Source organism: Chrysemys picta, chromosome 9 (assembly GCF_011386835.1).
Source record: "Chrysemys picta bellii isolate R12L10 chromosome 9, ASM1138683v2, whole genome shotgun sequence".
NCBI classification, from domain to species: domain Eukaryota; kingdom Metazoa; phylum Chordata; order Testudines; family Emydidae; genus Chrysemys; species Chrysemys picta.
The window spans coordinates 14,312,628-14,328,791 of NC_088799.1; the positions used below are offsets into that span (position 1 = coordinate 14,312,628).

The following is a 16,164-nucleotide window of genomic DNA, read 5'->3' on the forward strand; positions in this document are numbered from 1 at the left end:
CCCTGAAGCTAGTCGTGGGTTTAGTGGTATGATTAGGGCTGATAGGAGTCCACTGAGTTTGTGAGCCCCAAAATACTACAACAAGCTTACTCCATAGGGATATCACAGTGAGATACCAATGCTTGTGGACTAATTCTTTTCCTCTCACCTCCATGTGGATCACTGCATTCATACGAAGTATTGGCAATGTGAACCACGAGAATCTTGCTTTCTGGGGCAATTTTCAAAAGCTTCTGCAAAATTTAATAAGTTACCGATCCCCTACCCAGCCCTAAATGTGTATCCATTACTTGATTTGGGTATGGAGTTGTGGGATTCAGTGGGTGAAATCCTGGACCTACTCACGTCAATAGGAGTTTTGTCATTAGGTTCAAGGGACCCAGGAGTTCATCCAGTATTTGTAAATGGGTATAGATACATCTTAGGGCCAAATTTTCAGCCCAACTTTAACAAGGCCTCCATTTTTGTACCTTTAAAATAAATGTGGTTGCAGTTCTGACACTCAGGTCACGTAAATAGCTTTGAACCATAGAATCACAGAATATTAGGGTTGGTAGAGACCTCAGGAGGTCATCTAGTCTAATCCCCTGCTCAAAGCAGGACCAACACCAACTAAATCATCCCAGCCAAGGCTTTGTCAAGCTGGGCCTTAAAAACCTCTAAGGATGGAGATTCCACCACCTCCCTAGGTAACCCATTCCAGTGCTTCACCACACTCCTAGTGAAATTGGATATTAGGAAAAACTAACTAGACCTCCCTCACTGCAACTTGAGACCATTGCTTCTTGTTCTGTCATCTGCCACCACTGAGAACAGCCGAGCTCCATCCTCTTTGGAACCCCCCTTCAGGTAGTTGAAGGCTGCTATCAAATCCCCCCTCACTCTTTGTACCCTATTTAGGAATGCAATCCAGTACCTAGACATCTAAATGATAGTAACTGCACCCACAATTATTTGCACAAAATTGAGGCCTGTGTCTAGTCCTGAACATTTAATCAGACAAAATATCATAAGAGCAAAGTAAAAAAATCATACGTAAGGGCAGTAATGTACTTGATTTTACTTCAATAAAGACTCTGGAAACTAGATCTTTTTTCATAATAAAGACCCAATGACTGGCTTCTGAACAGGACACAGCAGGACACTCAGAGACACTGATTAGCTTTTATATGCCTAGGACTATTTAGTTAGATATTTGTTCCCTTTCAATGTTTTTTGTTGTTGACTTTTGCTTTTCCCTTTTTGAATCTTATTGGGCAAAATCTGAACTATTCTTCTAGTATTTTAAAACTAAATAATTTTATTTGTGAATTGTTGAAACATTAAGAGCCTTAATACGTCACTTGCTGATTATGTTAAAGTGGCTCTCGAGGCTTGGTTCTGATCTCACTTACACCTGTTTAAATCAAAAGTAAATGCACCAAAGTCTCAGAGTGACACTGACGAAAAGCTGGTCAGTGAGGGGAGAATGAGCCCCAGACACTACAATTATTCCACAGCTATTTCTGTTACCATCCTTGTATTCAACATTAATATTACTGGACCATGCCTTTGCAAGTTTTTTGCATTAACTTGCAAGATTAGTGATAATGTTGCAGCTTTTTCTGCTCTAAATATTAACAAAAAACGGCTAGGGAAAATACTTTGCGATATCCTATAGCTCCAACTGCTATCACAATATTGTTAGAGTGACTCTCTCCACTGATTGATTTACATTTATAACTCCTCATCCAAGAGCTTCCTTCCTACATTAAACATGCTAATGATTTTCTATGCAAAATTTAACAACCTAATGGGCTGAACAAGTCAAACGAAAATACGTTAATTGTTACCTTTGATGTATATTATTCTGCCCACTTCCCTCATGCAAACAGTGTATAAGCATTAACTCTAGCACCTAATAAAACACATATAAAGAAAAGCTACTCAGGTTGTCACTTGGAATAACGTTGTACTCTGTAGAAAACATTACTTTAAGGCAAAATACTGGCACATGAACAGCTACCGTATATACAACCATTTTCAAGGGAAAACTGTAAAAGAACAAACAGTGGAATCAGCTCAGATTTGTTTACCTGAAGAAGCTATAGTAGGTTGATAATACCATACTTTGCTTGTTTTTATTACATAAGAAAGAATCATGCAACATAATACTGGAGGTATATTACCTAGAGATGAAATGGATGTTTGGAAAGTAGAAGGCTTTTTCCTCTAAATATCCAAAAAAAGAGTTGGAATCAGATTTGCCCAAAGACAGTACTGAGATAACATAACATAAAAACTGCCATATTGGGTAAAACCCAATAGTTCGTCTAGCCCATTATCCAGTCTCTGATAGTGACCAGTTCCAGAGCTTCCGGGGGGAGTGTACAGAGCAAGGCAGTTGTAGTGATCCACCCCTTTCATCCCCTCCCAGCTTCCAGCAGGCTTATGGTCAACCGAGCATGGGGTTGCATCCCTGACCGTCCTAGCTAATAGCTATAGGGGGACCTATCCTCCATGAACTTATCTAGCTCTTGTTTGAACACAGTTACAATTTTGGACATCACAACATCCCATGGCAATGAATTCCACAGGATAATTATGCATTGTGTGAAAAAATACTTCCTCTTGTTTGTATTAAACCTGGTGCCTATTAATGTCACTAGGTGATCCCTGGTTTTTGTATTGTAGGAAGGGTTAAATCAGTAATAGGTAAATATAATTGAGAACTGGCCTTGAGAGGATTGGAATTATCATTGCCTGGCTGGCTGGCTGGCTCTTTTTGGTCATGTTGCCCACTTTGAAGACAAAGTCTTTGTGCATCAAGGTCTGAAGATCAGACTGTAGGTCAACAGGGGATACTGCCTAGCCATGGACTGGCGGTGGTCACACAGTCAGATAAATCAACCTGGCTGCACCAGATCAGCAATAATCCTGTGGAGTTTGTAAACACCTGGAATAAAGCCATAGAGTGTGGTCATGGACACTTGGTGCTACAGACCTCTGCTGTCTAAGCGAATTCTTGTCATGAATGACGCTTCTTTATTCACTTTCTCCACATCACTCATGATTTTATAGACCTCTGTCATATTGCCCTTTAGTCTAATCTTTTCAGGCTCTCCTCATATGGAAGCTATTCCATACCCTTGCTCATCTTTGTTGCTTTTCTCTGAACCTTTTCCAGTTCCACTATATCCTTCTGGACATAACATTCAAGATGTGGTTGCATCAGGAATTTATACAATGGCATTATGATATTTTCTGTCTCTTTCCTAATAGTTCCTAACATTGTGTTAGCCTTTTTGACTGCTTCTGCACACGGAGCTGAAGTTTTCAGAGAACCATACATGGTGACTTTCTTGAATGGTAACAGCTAATTTAGAGAGTGTGTGTGTGTGTGTTTCTTCCAATGTGCATTATTTTGAATTTATCAATGCTGAATTTCCTTTGTCATTTTGTTGCCCACTCACACACTTTTGTGAGATCCCTGTAACTCTTTGCTGTCAGCTTTGGACTATGGACTTAATACAAAATTATTCAAGATAGTTATCTGCAAACGTTGCCACTACACTGTTCACTCCTTTTTCCTGGTCATCAATGAATATGCTGAACAGCACATGTCCCAGTACAGATCCTTGGGGGAATCCTGCTGTTTCTCTCTCTTCCCTTAACAAAAGCTTTGTTGACTTCCTCCAATAAATTGTGTTTATCTGTGTGTCTGATAATTCTGTTCTTTACTAGAGTTTCTACCAATTTGCCTGGTAATTAAGTTAGGCTCACCCACATATAATTGCCAGAATTGTCTCAGGAGCCCTTTTTGAAAAATCAGCATTACGTTAGCTACCTTCCAGTCATCTTGTACAGAGGTTAGTTTCAGTGATAGTTACATACGACAGTTAGTAGTTCTGCAGTTTCATATTTGAGTTCCTTCAGAACTCTTGGGTGAATACCTTCTGATTATCGTGAGTTATTATTGTTTAATTTAGCAATTTGCTCTAAAACCTATTCTGTTGACACATTAGTATGGGGCAATACTTCAAATGTGTTGCCCGGAAAGGATAGCTCTGATGTGAATCTCTCTCCCACATCCTCTGCACTGAAGACTGACACAAAGAATTCATTTAGCTTCTCTGCAATAGCCTTGGTTTCCTTGAGCACCTTCAACACACTGGTCATCTAGTGTTCCATTGTTTTAATCAACTCTTCATTCCATGTGCACGTTCATTTTGAGTACATAGAATTGTGTTCTATCCTGTGATCAATATCATACAGAGTAATTTTACTAAAGAAATTAGTATAAATGGTCTCGGTCCTCCAGGACAACTCTGAAATTGAGGCACACTGTCACTACAATTTTAGCCCAGTTAACAAAAATCAATAAAGTATGAATAATTATTTTAAAATAAATACTTGTGATTTGGGGCTATTTTCTATTGCTTAGTCTTTCTAAAGGCTGTGCTTATTATTCTTCGAATAATCTAATCTAATCGATCCATTCCTGCATTTATACAGTGCTAACCACTGTATTATTTGATTAGCAGAACAGATCTATACCTTATCCACAAATGTAATAACTGGATCTATACTTGAAATCTAGTCATGCGAGTTTACTGAAAGCAAAGAACCAGATGCTGCTTAACCGTATGGTGCAAAGTGTAGCAAAGGAGAGGAAAAAAGGCAGGAAAGGCTAATAATAATCGGAAAGGGAGCATTGGCTTTGTGTCAAACTTCTCCTTCCATTTAAAGGCCATATAGAAGGACTACACGAGATTAGAAAAGATGTGCCATGCCTGATGGGGGCAGAGCTAAGAATCAGTTGTTGTCTGTGGTATGTTCCCCTTCAAACTCATTTCTTTGCAAGTGTAAAGTGCTATTGAGTTGCTAAATGTAATTATTAGTATAGTTTTTTGTGTATTTTTTATTCTACACAACCTGAAAACTACGAAATTTCTTGAGTATATGTCAATTGCTCCATCACCTTTTAGTTCCTAAAAGCCACCATAGTGGCAAACTTCGCATTGGCTACAAAGAATTCAAGAACTAAGGGGTTAACACCTAAACCTGGCTCTTAAAAACAGACTTCAATGAACCAGGCAATCAATCAGCCAAACTTTAAATCAAAGCCACTTTAAAAACTCAAAAGAAACTATCATTTATACTGTGCCACCTCTAAGGAAGGTGCAGCATTTAGCAGTTTATTCATAGTTCAAATGATGGAATCAGCCAAAACCCCACATGCTTATGAGTTTATCTATATTCATCCACAATGAACATTTTAAGGGATATTAAAGGCCAGATTCTCCCCTGCATAGCTATTTACACGGAACCTTTCATCCCACAGAATCACACAGTGCTGAGTGGACTGTGGAACAACTTCTGCCCTCAAAACATTGAGCAGAATCCTCATACAATTTCACGGTCCACTCTGCCTAAACACAGATTGTAAGAAACTCACTCCAACCGCCACCCACCTTAGCCTACCTAATATACTGGCACTAAATTCAGGAAAAAGGTAAATCTTCGCCTACACGAAGAACACATTGAACACAATGTCCAGTCATTATTAATAGTAGTATTAGCATAGCACCCAGGAGCCCTAATCATAGACCACAATCCGATTGTGCAAGGTACTGTACAAACAGAAGAAAAAGAGTGTCCCTGCCTCAGCAAATGGTCAGAGTACTCTCCACTAGGTACAATCAAAGACACAAAAAAGGCAAATCAGAAATGGAACTATTTCTACTAAAACATCTGGGTACTCCTTGCTCTCTCCCTTCACTGCTGCATGTTGCCCCTGGCCTTGGTCCAGCCAGCCCATAGTTCAATCCATTCCAGCTGTGGGCTGGAAAATGACAGCCAACATGTGCCAGAGACAACACAAGGGTTTTAGGAGGGCAGTGAAGAATGGCTTCTCCCATTGAAATTGCAGAGGGGAATTTTAGGTAGGCAGATAGGTGCCTCATTCTCTTAGAGCAGTGATTCTCAACTGGGGGTCCGGGGTCCCCTGGGGGGCAACAAGCAGGTTTCACAGGGACTGCCAAGCAGGGCTGGCATTAGACTTGCTGGGACCCAGGGCAGAAAGCCAAAGCCCCAGGGCATGGGTTTGAAGTATAGAGCCCAATGCCCCGCCACCCGGCGCTGAAGCTGAAGCCTGAGCAACTTAGCTTCAGGGGGCCCCCTGTGGCATGGGGCCTGGGCAATTGCTCAGCTTGCTACCCCCTAATGCTAGTCATGGCTTTTATGTGCAGAAAAATAGTTGTTGTAGAACAGGTGAGCCATGGAATTTTTATAGCATGTTGCGGGGGCCTCAGAAAGAAAAAGGTTGAGAATCCCTGCCTTAGAGGATCCGGGCCTACCTCCACTGCTTTTAATGGGAGTTAGGTGTCTAAATACCTTTAAGGACCTGGGCCACACGAATTTCTTACATTAAAATACATTGTTAACACGAATCCCACCATCTCACACCCTATGTGCTGCCCTCGGTTCTATGCCTCCTTTCTTCTACTAGATGAAAACCTTTTTCACTTCTGTGCCTATTTTCACATTGCCTCCTATGCCTCGACTCCACATGCATGTCAAGAGCCTTCCCTGTCCTTCAAATCTCTGCTCTGTTTCTTTCAGCTTGTCTTCCATAACTAATCTCAGCTCATCAGGTAAATACCCTCTCTCAGGCCTAACCATATTTCAGTAATCATCTTTCAAAATAATTCTGTAACAAACAAACAAAACAACCCAAGCAAAACGTGTCAGTGCAACCACATTCATGGGTCCACATTCTGTACTGTGACTGAGAAAACAACACAGAAGACATAGCCCCGGAGCAGCGAAAGCAAAGAATCAGAACTAGTAGATTCAGCTTCAGAATTAGGCTCTTTATTGTAAACTGTTCAGGAATCAGACCACATCTCTATAGTTGTCTGTAAAACACCGTGTAAAGTCTCTGTGCCCACACACCTGTCATCCCCCATCCAGCTCTGGGATAGCTCAGTGGTTTGAGCATTGGCCTGCTAAACCCAGGGTTGTGAGCTCAATCCTTGAGGGGGCCACTTAGGTATCTAGGGCAAAAAATCAGTACTTGGTCCTGCTAGTGAAGGCAGGGGGCTGGACTTGATGACCTTTCAGGGTCCTTTCCAGCTCTATGAGAGAGGTATATCTCCATATATAAATAATGGAGCTGTGCTGCTGGGATCTCTTCCAGCTTAAAGGGGGTTCCGTGGCACAGAGGGACCACTAAAAACTGTGGGCTTAATCCAAAATCTGATAATGAAAGCCTTTCCATGGCTTTGGATCAGGCCATTAATGCATCCTTAGGTTTTTTTCTTTCTTCCTCCCTCTCTCTGGGAAGGTATAGAGCTGTGCGTGGAGAATCTCTCTCTATGTAGAGCCTGGAAGGACTATCCCCCACTGGGCTGAACCTCCCATGGAGAGTAAGACAGTAATTTTCTGCTCTTTGTAAAACATGCTTTTCCATCAGGGGGTTGCAGCCATTTTGCAGGCATAAGAAGAGCAAGAGAGAAAGAAATAGAGGCAAGGCTTTTAGGATGCTTTCTGTACATCCTTTTCTCAAAAGAACATTGGAGGGGGTTTGTGCTTTTCATGTACATTTTACAGCCAGTTCATAATGTGGGCTAATCACATCTGATATTGCCAATAAAACAATATTTAAAACTTCAGAATCACCCCCAGCTCTTTTGTGCCACAGTTTAATGAAGACATTTGCAACATCCTGCAAGTACGTCATTATCTCCTATAATTATATAATTACCATTTTTAATGAAATGATTGCATGTGCAGCAGATGCATAGATATAATTATGGTAATTGCATAAATACCTGTTTCTTAGCTAACAGTTACTTTAAAGAAGACCTTTGCAAAAAGGGTAAAATATGAGAAACTGAATCTTGCCAGGGAATGAATACAAATATTAAACTGGTTTGTATTTTCTATAGGATTTCAGCCTCCTAGATCTGCTGTGTATATTCTTTTCCCCATACTGTATAATGAAAGGTTCAAAGATATATTTTAGTGAATATTATATCATGCTAAAAGACTGATACTGTTTCTGATCCCAAACCCCACTAAGTCAGTGGAGCCCACAGTGATTTTATGTGGCTACTCGGTACCTTAACAAGAGATTGGACCCTGAACTGCCATCTTTATACTGAAAAAGAAAAGGTCTGAATAGCCGTTATAGCAGAAAAATCAGTGTTTTCATTCATCTCTAGAAAGCAAGGACCAAATTCCGGATCGCTGCACGAATCCTGAGAAAATGGGCCCTTGAAGGTGTTTTCTATAGCAGCTGGGTATGGGAGAAAAAGCTATTGTTCAATTGCTCAGCACAGCTGCTACTACAGCTTGCCTTATCAGCTGCAGTAGTGGCTTTGGCCCGGACTCCACGTGCCGTTTTTGGCCAGTAGATATCCAGATGGAGCAAACTCCTGCCCACCACAGATAAAATCCACCATAGAACACGCCCAATCCCCACCTAGCCTCTTCCCGCTGCAAACTGGAATTGAGGCTATCCTAGTCCAGTAAGGATGCCCCGCTGCTAAAGGTGTGGAAGGTAAGGTAAAAATGCAGCACTGAGGCAATTTCCCATCCTTTAGCACATTATTAATAAGCAGGCCAAAGATTGAAATTACAATATGTTTATTGTATTGGTAGTGGTTTTGATTCTCTGAAAAGACAAGTACCTGTTCCTAACAGGTAAAATGGGAACTGCTGTTCACTTAGAGACTGGCCCTGCGTCGCTTACACATGAATACTCTTTGCTCAAGTGAGCAGTCTACCTCAGTGGGCTACCCAGCAGAGTAAGGAATTACTCCGTAGCGTAAGGGGGAGGGGGGGGGACAAGATCAGCCCTTAATTTCATAGCTGTATTTCTGAAGAGAAATAATGAGCTATAGCCAGAGGCAGATTTTGGCTGCTGCTTCGGTGGAACACAGGAACCACTGCAAAATTCTCGCAGCATAGAGAAGGGTCACCCTACTCTACTCTACTCCCCTTCCCCTTCACACGCACTGACAGTACAGACATAGCGGGGAGGAGAGAATAGCCAGAGCACTTGGCTCTATGGAGATTCTGGACTGTGCTACTGTTAATAAGCAACCTAGGAAAGGCTGTCGTAAGTTGGACCAACCCTGGAAGCTGCTCTAATTTATGTCTGGGGCCCCCGCAGCAGCCCAGAAGCCAGGTAGTGTAAAGATGGCCTAAAGGCAGCTTTGCCCCACTTCCCCTTGTGTTGTACATTCGGTGCTACCTGTCTCAGGAGATGCAGCAGGGAATCTGGTCTCAAGAGTTTATTATTGTGAGCATGCAGAAATACTGAGCAAAATAAAAAAAAAATATTAATAAGTGGAAGGAAAATACTTGATATCCCCCAAACAAATCTCATTGATGTTAAGCTCATTAGAGTAGTGAGGTTCTGAATGCAGAGTATAATTAACAATACTACAGATATCAAAGGAAAAAAAAATCAGTGAAAGGAAGGGTAAGGCATGGAAATCTGACAAAATAAAGTGAGTGAAAATTAAAAGGGCAAAAGAATTATATGTGTAAAGAATCTGAAAAAACAAGAAAGATATTTGTAATAATAATCAAGTTATAAGCGGATTATTAATGTTATAACTGAGACAATCTTTAAGAATGGCTTGACAGAACATGTAGGCATATTTGCAGCTTCAAAACATATTTAAAGAATTGCTAAGAATGGTACTTGTATCCATGTATACTACAGAGAATAGGGGAATTAAGAGAATGAACTCAGAGGAATAATAATACAATAAGATTTGACAAAAAGGAAAGCACAAGAATCAAAGCTATTGAAAAGCTGAAAAAGTCATCCAATCCTTCCCCCTACCAACACAGGAATGCACCCCACCAGCTATTTTTTACAGCTTAGTCCAGCATAGCTTTAAGTACAAAATTCAGAAAGAACAGTTAAAACATTAGCTCATTGGCTTATAGGGTGAGTAGATAGCAAGTGTAAAAAATCGGGAAGGGGGTGAGGGGTAATAGGTGCCTATATAAGAAAAAGCCCCCCAAAATCGGGACTGTCCCTATAAAAATCGGGACATCTGGTCACCCTATTGGCTTATTGCATTCAACTAGTCCAAAACAAGAAAGGGGGAGGGGAGAGCATCAGAACAGCTGTATGCTATTTAGAACAGTTTTATCAGGATAATGATATTTCAGAGCCCTGCATATCTGTGTGTGGGAGGAAGCAGAAACTGAAAGGTAAGCAGTAAAATTGGGGACGTTGGAATGAAACAAGTTTTAAACTGAACAGAATTAGAATAGGATTCCAGTCTGATAAAGTTACATCTATAATCAAGGTATATGCCTCAAGGTTCTTTACAAAATACAGTCATGACAGCGTATTGGCTGCATTGCAGGAGCTCACAGGTTGCCTAAATAGCTGTACATTTAAACATGGCTTCCCTCAGTACAGATGGCATTAGAGGTAGTTGGTGTTTTAAAATTCAGAGTCTGAAAAACCTTCTACCCCGAGCATTACCTCTCTCCGGAAAACGACTGTAGAAAGTGTGCTAGAATTCAAGCATTTTACGTTATTTCAAATGTGTCATTAAACTACCTCACGTCTTTGAAAACTGCTACCACCTGACCTTAACAGCTTTAGATTGTGAAGGGATGAAAGGGTCTGTACAAGACAGTGTTTGGATCATTATCTTCCTCCGTATATTACTAGTAGAGAGGTGCAACAGGAAATGCCTGTGTGGTGGCTAAAGAATGAAAAACAGGAACAAACAACACTTCAAACACCAACAAAAAAATGGAACATTCTTGTTTAATGTAGTGCACTAGTGCTGGGGACCATGGTGCTAAATTAATGCCAGCTGGTACCGCAAGGATGAATCTGGCCTCATGAGTCCAGAGTCAGACTGATTGCCTTTCAGTCAGGAGACATCAGAGGTAAATCCTCCCAGTAAGAGCTTAAGGCCAGACTTTTAAAGGTATTAGGTGCCTAAAGCCAGCCTGTAAGTGAGGTATAAAAACAAGAGGTTCCTTGTGCTCTCCCCACCCTCTCCTTTCCCAGGGAAAGCCACAATCTGATCCTTAGTTCCTGGGAAATACTAGCTGAAGTAGATTTGTGTTTCTTACAAAAGGCGGCATGGTATGTCCTCAACTCCCACTGAAACTAAAAATGAGGATTCTTGCAGGAGGTGGTCAGCATTTCGCAAGATCTGGTCCAAGATGACCAAAAGTGAGTATTACTGAAATATGCAAAATTCTGACAGAAACACAGAAGACACTACAGGATACAAGGCTATCTGAGCTAACAGTCATCTTTATTTGAAGACGACTGCTCGATGAATTTACACAAATCTGAGTGTCCATCCCTTTCTTAGGCTACGTTCACTCCTCTTTATTCTAACACTTGACACCAGGACAACCAGCATTGCCAAATTCTTTTAGGCAGTTTTGGAACAAACTAGCATGAAAAACAAGGCAGAACAAGTTAAGAGAGTCTACCTTCATTCCTTCCCAAATCCCTAAAATGTCTTATATTGCTAATGGTGCAGTGTTGTAAAGTTATTGATGCCATTCATAAAAAGCAACTGGTTGTGATGGATTTTCCATCATTAAAAAAAGTTTTAAATCGAGATTGGATGTTTTTCCAAAAGATCTGTTCTAGTTCAAACAGCAATTACTTCAGGGACGTCCTGCGACCTGTGTTACCCAGGAGCCTGTCAATCTATAATGCCCATTACTATTTATAACATAACTTTTAGATACAGTTGCCTTTCATTACCATGACCACCTTCCTGGGGCTTCTTTCTATCTCATTCAAAATGTTGAATTTTCTTACTAATTAACTGGCAACTTTATATAGTTAGTGATTGATTTATCCAGTAACTGCCACCCACCGTTCTATGAACCTGAGTTAGGGTGATTCCTTTCAGTGCTTGGACCTAGAATCTAAAAGTGTGGATGAGTAGCAGCTAGATTTACTCTGGGTATGTCCCTCAGGGTATATATACCCTGTACCCTGAGTACTGAAACTAACTACTACAGTCATAACCCAGAGACATGGATCTGAGTTTGTCAAAGCAAAAAAGGTAAGCTTCTGCTGTTCTTCGCTGCACCATGCAGTGGATTATGGATTCAGTTGGAAGAGTAGCTACAACATTTCAAATAATTATTTCTTTGTTCTTTCAAGTTTATCTGCAAATAAATATGACCTTCTCACCTACAAGTCTCTCCCTTTTTTCCCTATTTCTTGATTTTTTAAAAAATATTCTCCAATAGAAATGTGTGTAATCTTCAGAAAATAAGGGGGCCCTGTATCTTTATTTATGACTGTGTGAATCGACGTCTGAGTGATAGCAGGCAAAAGTTGCTCAATTAATTACACATGCTTGGTGATCTGCATAACAACCACCACTGCAGCATTCCACATTAGTTGAAGGCCTGCAAATTACTGCAGTTATGAGAATTTGGAGATGGGAATAAGGGGTAATGTTCCCCAGAACACCCCTATTCTCTCTCTTTCCACCTTTGCTCGGTGTACTGCACCCCTAGCAGACAGTCAGAGCAGCTTTAAAGCAGTAAGAAAAGTATATAAGGATTCCCCCCAAATAAGATTGACATGGAAATGTACATAAAGACATTGTCTTCTGTGTAAAGTCCAGAAAATTGCACACAGAAATAGGCCTAAATCATTGATAAAAGACAGTATTGTCAGACCAGATGCTTAGGCTGCTGCTCTACATCTAGGTATCTAAGGGCTTGTCTACACTGGCACTTTACAGCGCTGCAACTTTCTCACTCAGGAGGTGAAAAAACACCCCCCTGAGCGCTGCAAGTTTCAGCGCTGTAAAGTAGCAGTGTAGACAGTGCACCAGCGCTGGGAGCCACGCCCCTCGTGGAGGTGGTTTTTTAGAGCACTGGGAGAGCTCTCTCCCAGCACTATGCCACGACTACACAAGCCATGTTAAAGAGCTGCTGCGGCAGCACTAACATTGCCAGGGAAGACGTGCCCTAAATAACAGCAGCTGATTTTTCAGAGGTGCTGAGCATCCCACACTACTGTTGAAATCCAATAGGAGTTGTAGTTGCCCAGAAACTTTGAAAACTAGGCCACATTTATTTTGATGCATAAATATGAAGTTAGGAGCCTAAACATTTTGGCCTAAGTATTTAAAATGATGTCTTGACATGGCCCTTTATGCTTAATTACGCAGGAGATTTACAGGTGGTTCTGGGCAAATTATATTAAAAATATTATGTCAGAACAATCGAGTTTCTGAATTTATATGCTGGTATGACTATAATGTTAATATGACGTTTCTACTGTGGATTTAAGAGTAAAAGCAGCTTCTAAGTAATACATCGTTTCACATGTTTTAAATTGTGTTCATTAGCATAAATGTACAAATTTTATACTGTAACTCAATAGCTTTGGGAATCTGCAAATGTTCACAAAAGAAATTTGCAAGTTCTCCCTTACTAAGGGGGGAAAAAAACTAATACTGGAAGACAAAAATCAGCCAGGAGTTCTAGTTTCCAAGTTATTGGGTCAAAATATTTTAACATTTCACTACACCCCTATTAAGAGATTTCTGGCCTTACAGATGCAGCAAAGGCAAACCCACCCTCAATTCTTAAAAAGTATAAGTTTACTAAATGAGTTCTGCTTTGGGGAGCTTTACAACTGCTGCTAGGGCTTAATCACTACAACACTGAAATCAGTGGGTGTGGGTTTTTTGCCATTGATATCAGTGGCAGTAGGGTAATCCTTAATGCATATGCACCACCCACTGTGCATACATATACCGTAGTTATACTTGAATGACACTTCTCTAGACTAAAAGGTCAAAGTACAGATGGAACTTGTCAATACAGTCAGCACAAGACAGTACAAGAGATATAATCAGGTGTAACTGAGTTCAGGCTTTACAAACGTTATCCTCTCATCTACTTTAACTAGGTCTCTATTTAATTATCTTTCTGGCGTCATTAAATACAAGATATTCCCTAACCTTTCACTTCACCGTATCAGCAATTAGCCTTTTTAAGATTTGTTACTTGTTCTTCCTCTGCAAAGTTTTCTTTTTCCCCCATTTTTTTTTTTGGTCCACTTTTATACATACCTCCTTTTCTACAAATTTTCTTGCCGGGTTTTCTGGCACATTCCTTGGATATTCTTTTGACTGAAAAATGAATAGAAGACTAGAAAATAAAATGGAGCTCCATCACAGACAGTAGGAGCATGCAACACCACTATCTAACTTAAATATGGCCTGCTTTTATTAGGTGCGGAGGATTCCCAATTTGTTGTGCCTGCACATGCAATGGATAAATGTTGATGCATCTTCCCAGAAGTCAGTGGGTGGGAATGAGAATTAGGTACCAACTTCAACCTAAAGTACACGTGCTGTGGGAGAAAGAAAATGAGCGTAGACAGGAAAAAAATTGATATCGGAACAGATGCATACACAGAAAAAGCAGCATGCATACATGTAAAATGCTGGCATGCAAACAAGGAAAGCCATGCATGCTACCAGTACACATGAATTAATACTGTTAAACCTTAGAATAGGAAAATAAAAAGGTCTCCTTGTTTTGTCTGCTATTAACTCACCATCCTCAGTTGGGACATATATATTTAAATAGAGGCAGTCTTCATTCTGATCTTGTACATAGGTAGAAACTACATCCAAGTTATTAGTAAACCACACAGGAAGCATGACTTCAGGCAATCTGCCTTCTATAATGTTCTGTGGACACACTGGAGCAAACTGAGTAGCATTTTTGATATCTGACCAGGGAGATGGAGGTTCAGGAGGTTGAAAGCGATGCTCTCCTACTGGTGGGGCAGCATAAGGAACCCCAAGAAACTGAATAACAGGCCCCAAAATTTCATTATTAAGTTCCTTCTTAATCCCTCTTATCTTGCCAAAGTTGGTGGTCACGAGTGGGTCAATATCATCCAATTTTTGTGAGGACACAGCTGCAGCATGAAGCAAAAATCCAAGTATACAAAGAACAAAAGTGGCATCCAATCCCATGTGTAATAGACGGACCATCATCGCTCTCCATACGCAGTTCAGCCACACGGATCTTGGAAGGGCCATGGTCCCACATTAGTTGTATAGCTACAACGAAGCAATCTTATTTGTATCCACTTGTGTAAAAACAGGGCAACCGCAGAAAATGGATCAAATTTCCTAAATATGAGCCTGTCAGAAAAATCTCAAAAGGCTTTTCACACGACAAGTATCTTCCATTGATTTCACACTTATTGAAGCAGCATCTTCACACAGCACTATTTATCAGACTACATCCTATTGACAATTCTGTTTTCCATAGTGGCAATATGCAGAGAGCGGCCATTTACTGCAGATTCCCCTCTTATAAATCAAATCCAATTAGCTGCAGGTCTATATCCTGGAGAAAATGAAAATAAATCATTAGTATGAAAGAACTAATATGGGCAGAGTAATAACTAGTTGTTTTACAACTTATTGCACACATATATTTGCTAGAGTCATGTAAGTAAAATTCTACAGTAGGTAGTTTATGGGTTCCATGAAATGATGGGTGAACTACTGATTATTGGATTATTTACAGTGTCACCTCCTTAGTTTACAGAGTTTTTCAGAAGAAACAGGCCTTATAAAAAGAGTTTTAAAATGCACATTCCTAAAAATAAACAAATTCCTGACAGCTCAGATTAAATATGTTTTACCATTACATTTTTATATGACTTAACTGTCCCAAATTCCATTTTCAACTTGTTAGCAGAGGTTGGTTTATCAAGACAACAGAAACCATAGATCAATTATTTTATTAAATCTCAATACTCAGTAAAACCACGTCATATCGGGATGCTGAATGCTAAAACAAAGTAACTTATTTCATTAAAAATAGATTACATGTGTACATATAAGAAACACTTATTTGCCCATTTTAAAATGTAATTTATAATTCGAACACCGAAGCAACTGGAGGGAAAAAAGCCCAATCTTGTAGAATATTTTATAGGGTACAACATGAAATACTTTATATGATGACCTCTTAACCATGTATCTCTCTCCGATAGCTAATGGAAAATCAGGATGTGAGGATTTTGGCACTCATTGTCGACCGAGAAACAATCTTTGCAATAATTAACTTGATTTCCAAATATTCACAATACAGGACCAGATTCTGGTCCTT

General features: G+C 40.2%; 1 protein-coding gene across 12 annotated transcripts in view; it reads right to left on the minus strand.

Annotated features, from left to right (window-relative positions):
* Positions 1-16,164, minus strand: part of NLGN1 (neuroligin 1) — a 596,375-nt gene that overhangs the window by 434,264 nt on the left and 145,947 nt on the right. For 9 of the 12 annotated variants that reach the window (XM_065557743.1, XM_065557746.1, XM_008174582.4 and 6 more), the window contains exon 2: positions 14,588-15,393. In XM_065557743.1, the coding sequence (XP_065413815.1) occupies positions 14,588-15,080 (493 nt within the window). In that variant the 5' untranslated portion in view covers positions 15,081-15,393. Of the gene's footprint in view, positions 1-14,096; positions 14,157-14,587; positions 15,394-16,164 lie in introns of all 12 variants that reach the window. The other 3 variants (XM_005309651.5, XM_008174577.4, XM_005309652.5) reach the window with 1 other exon arrangement.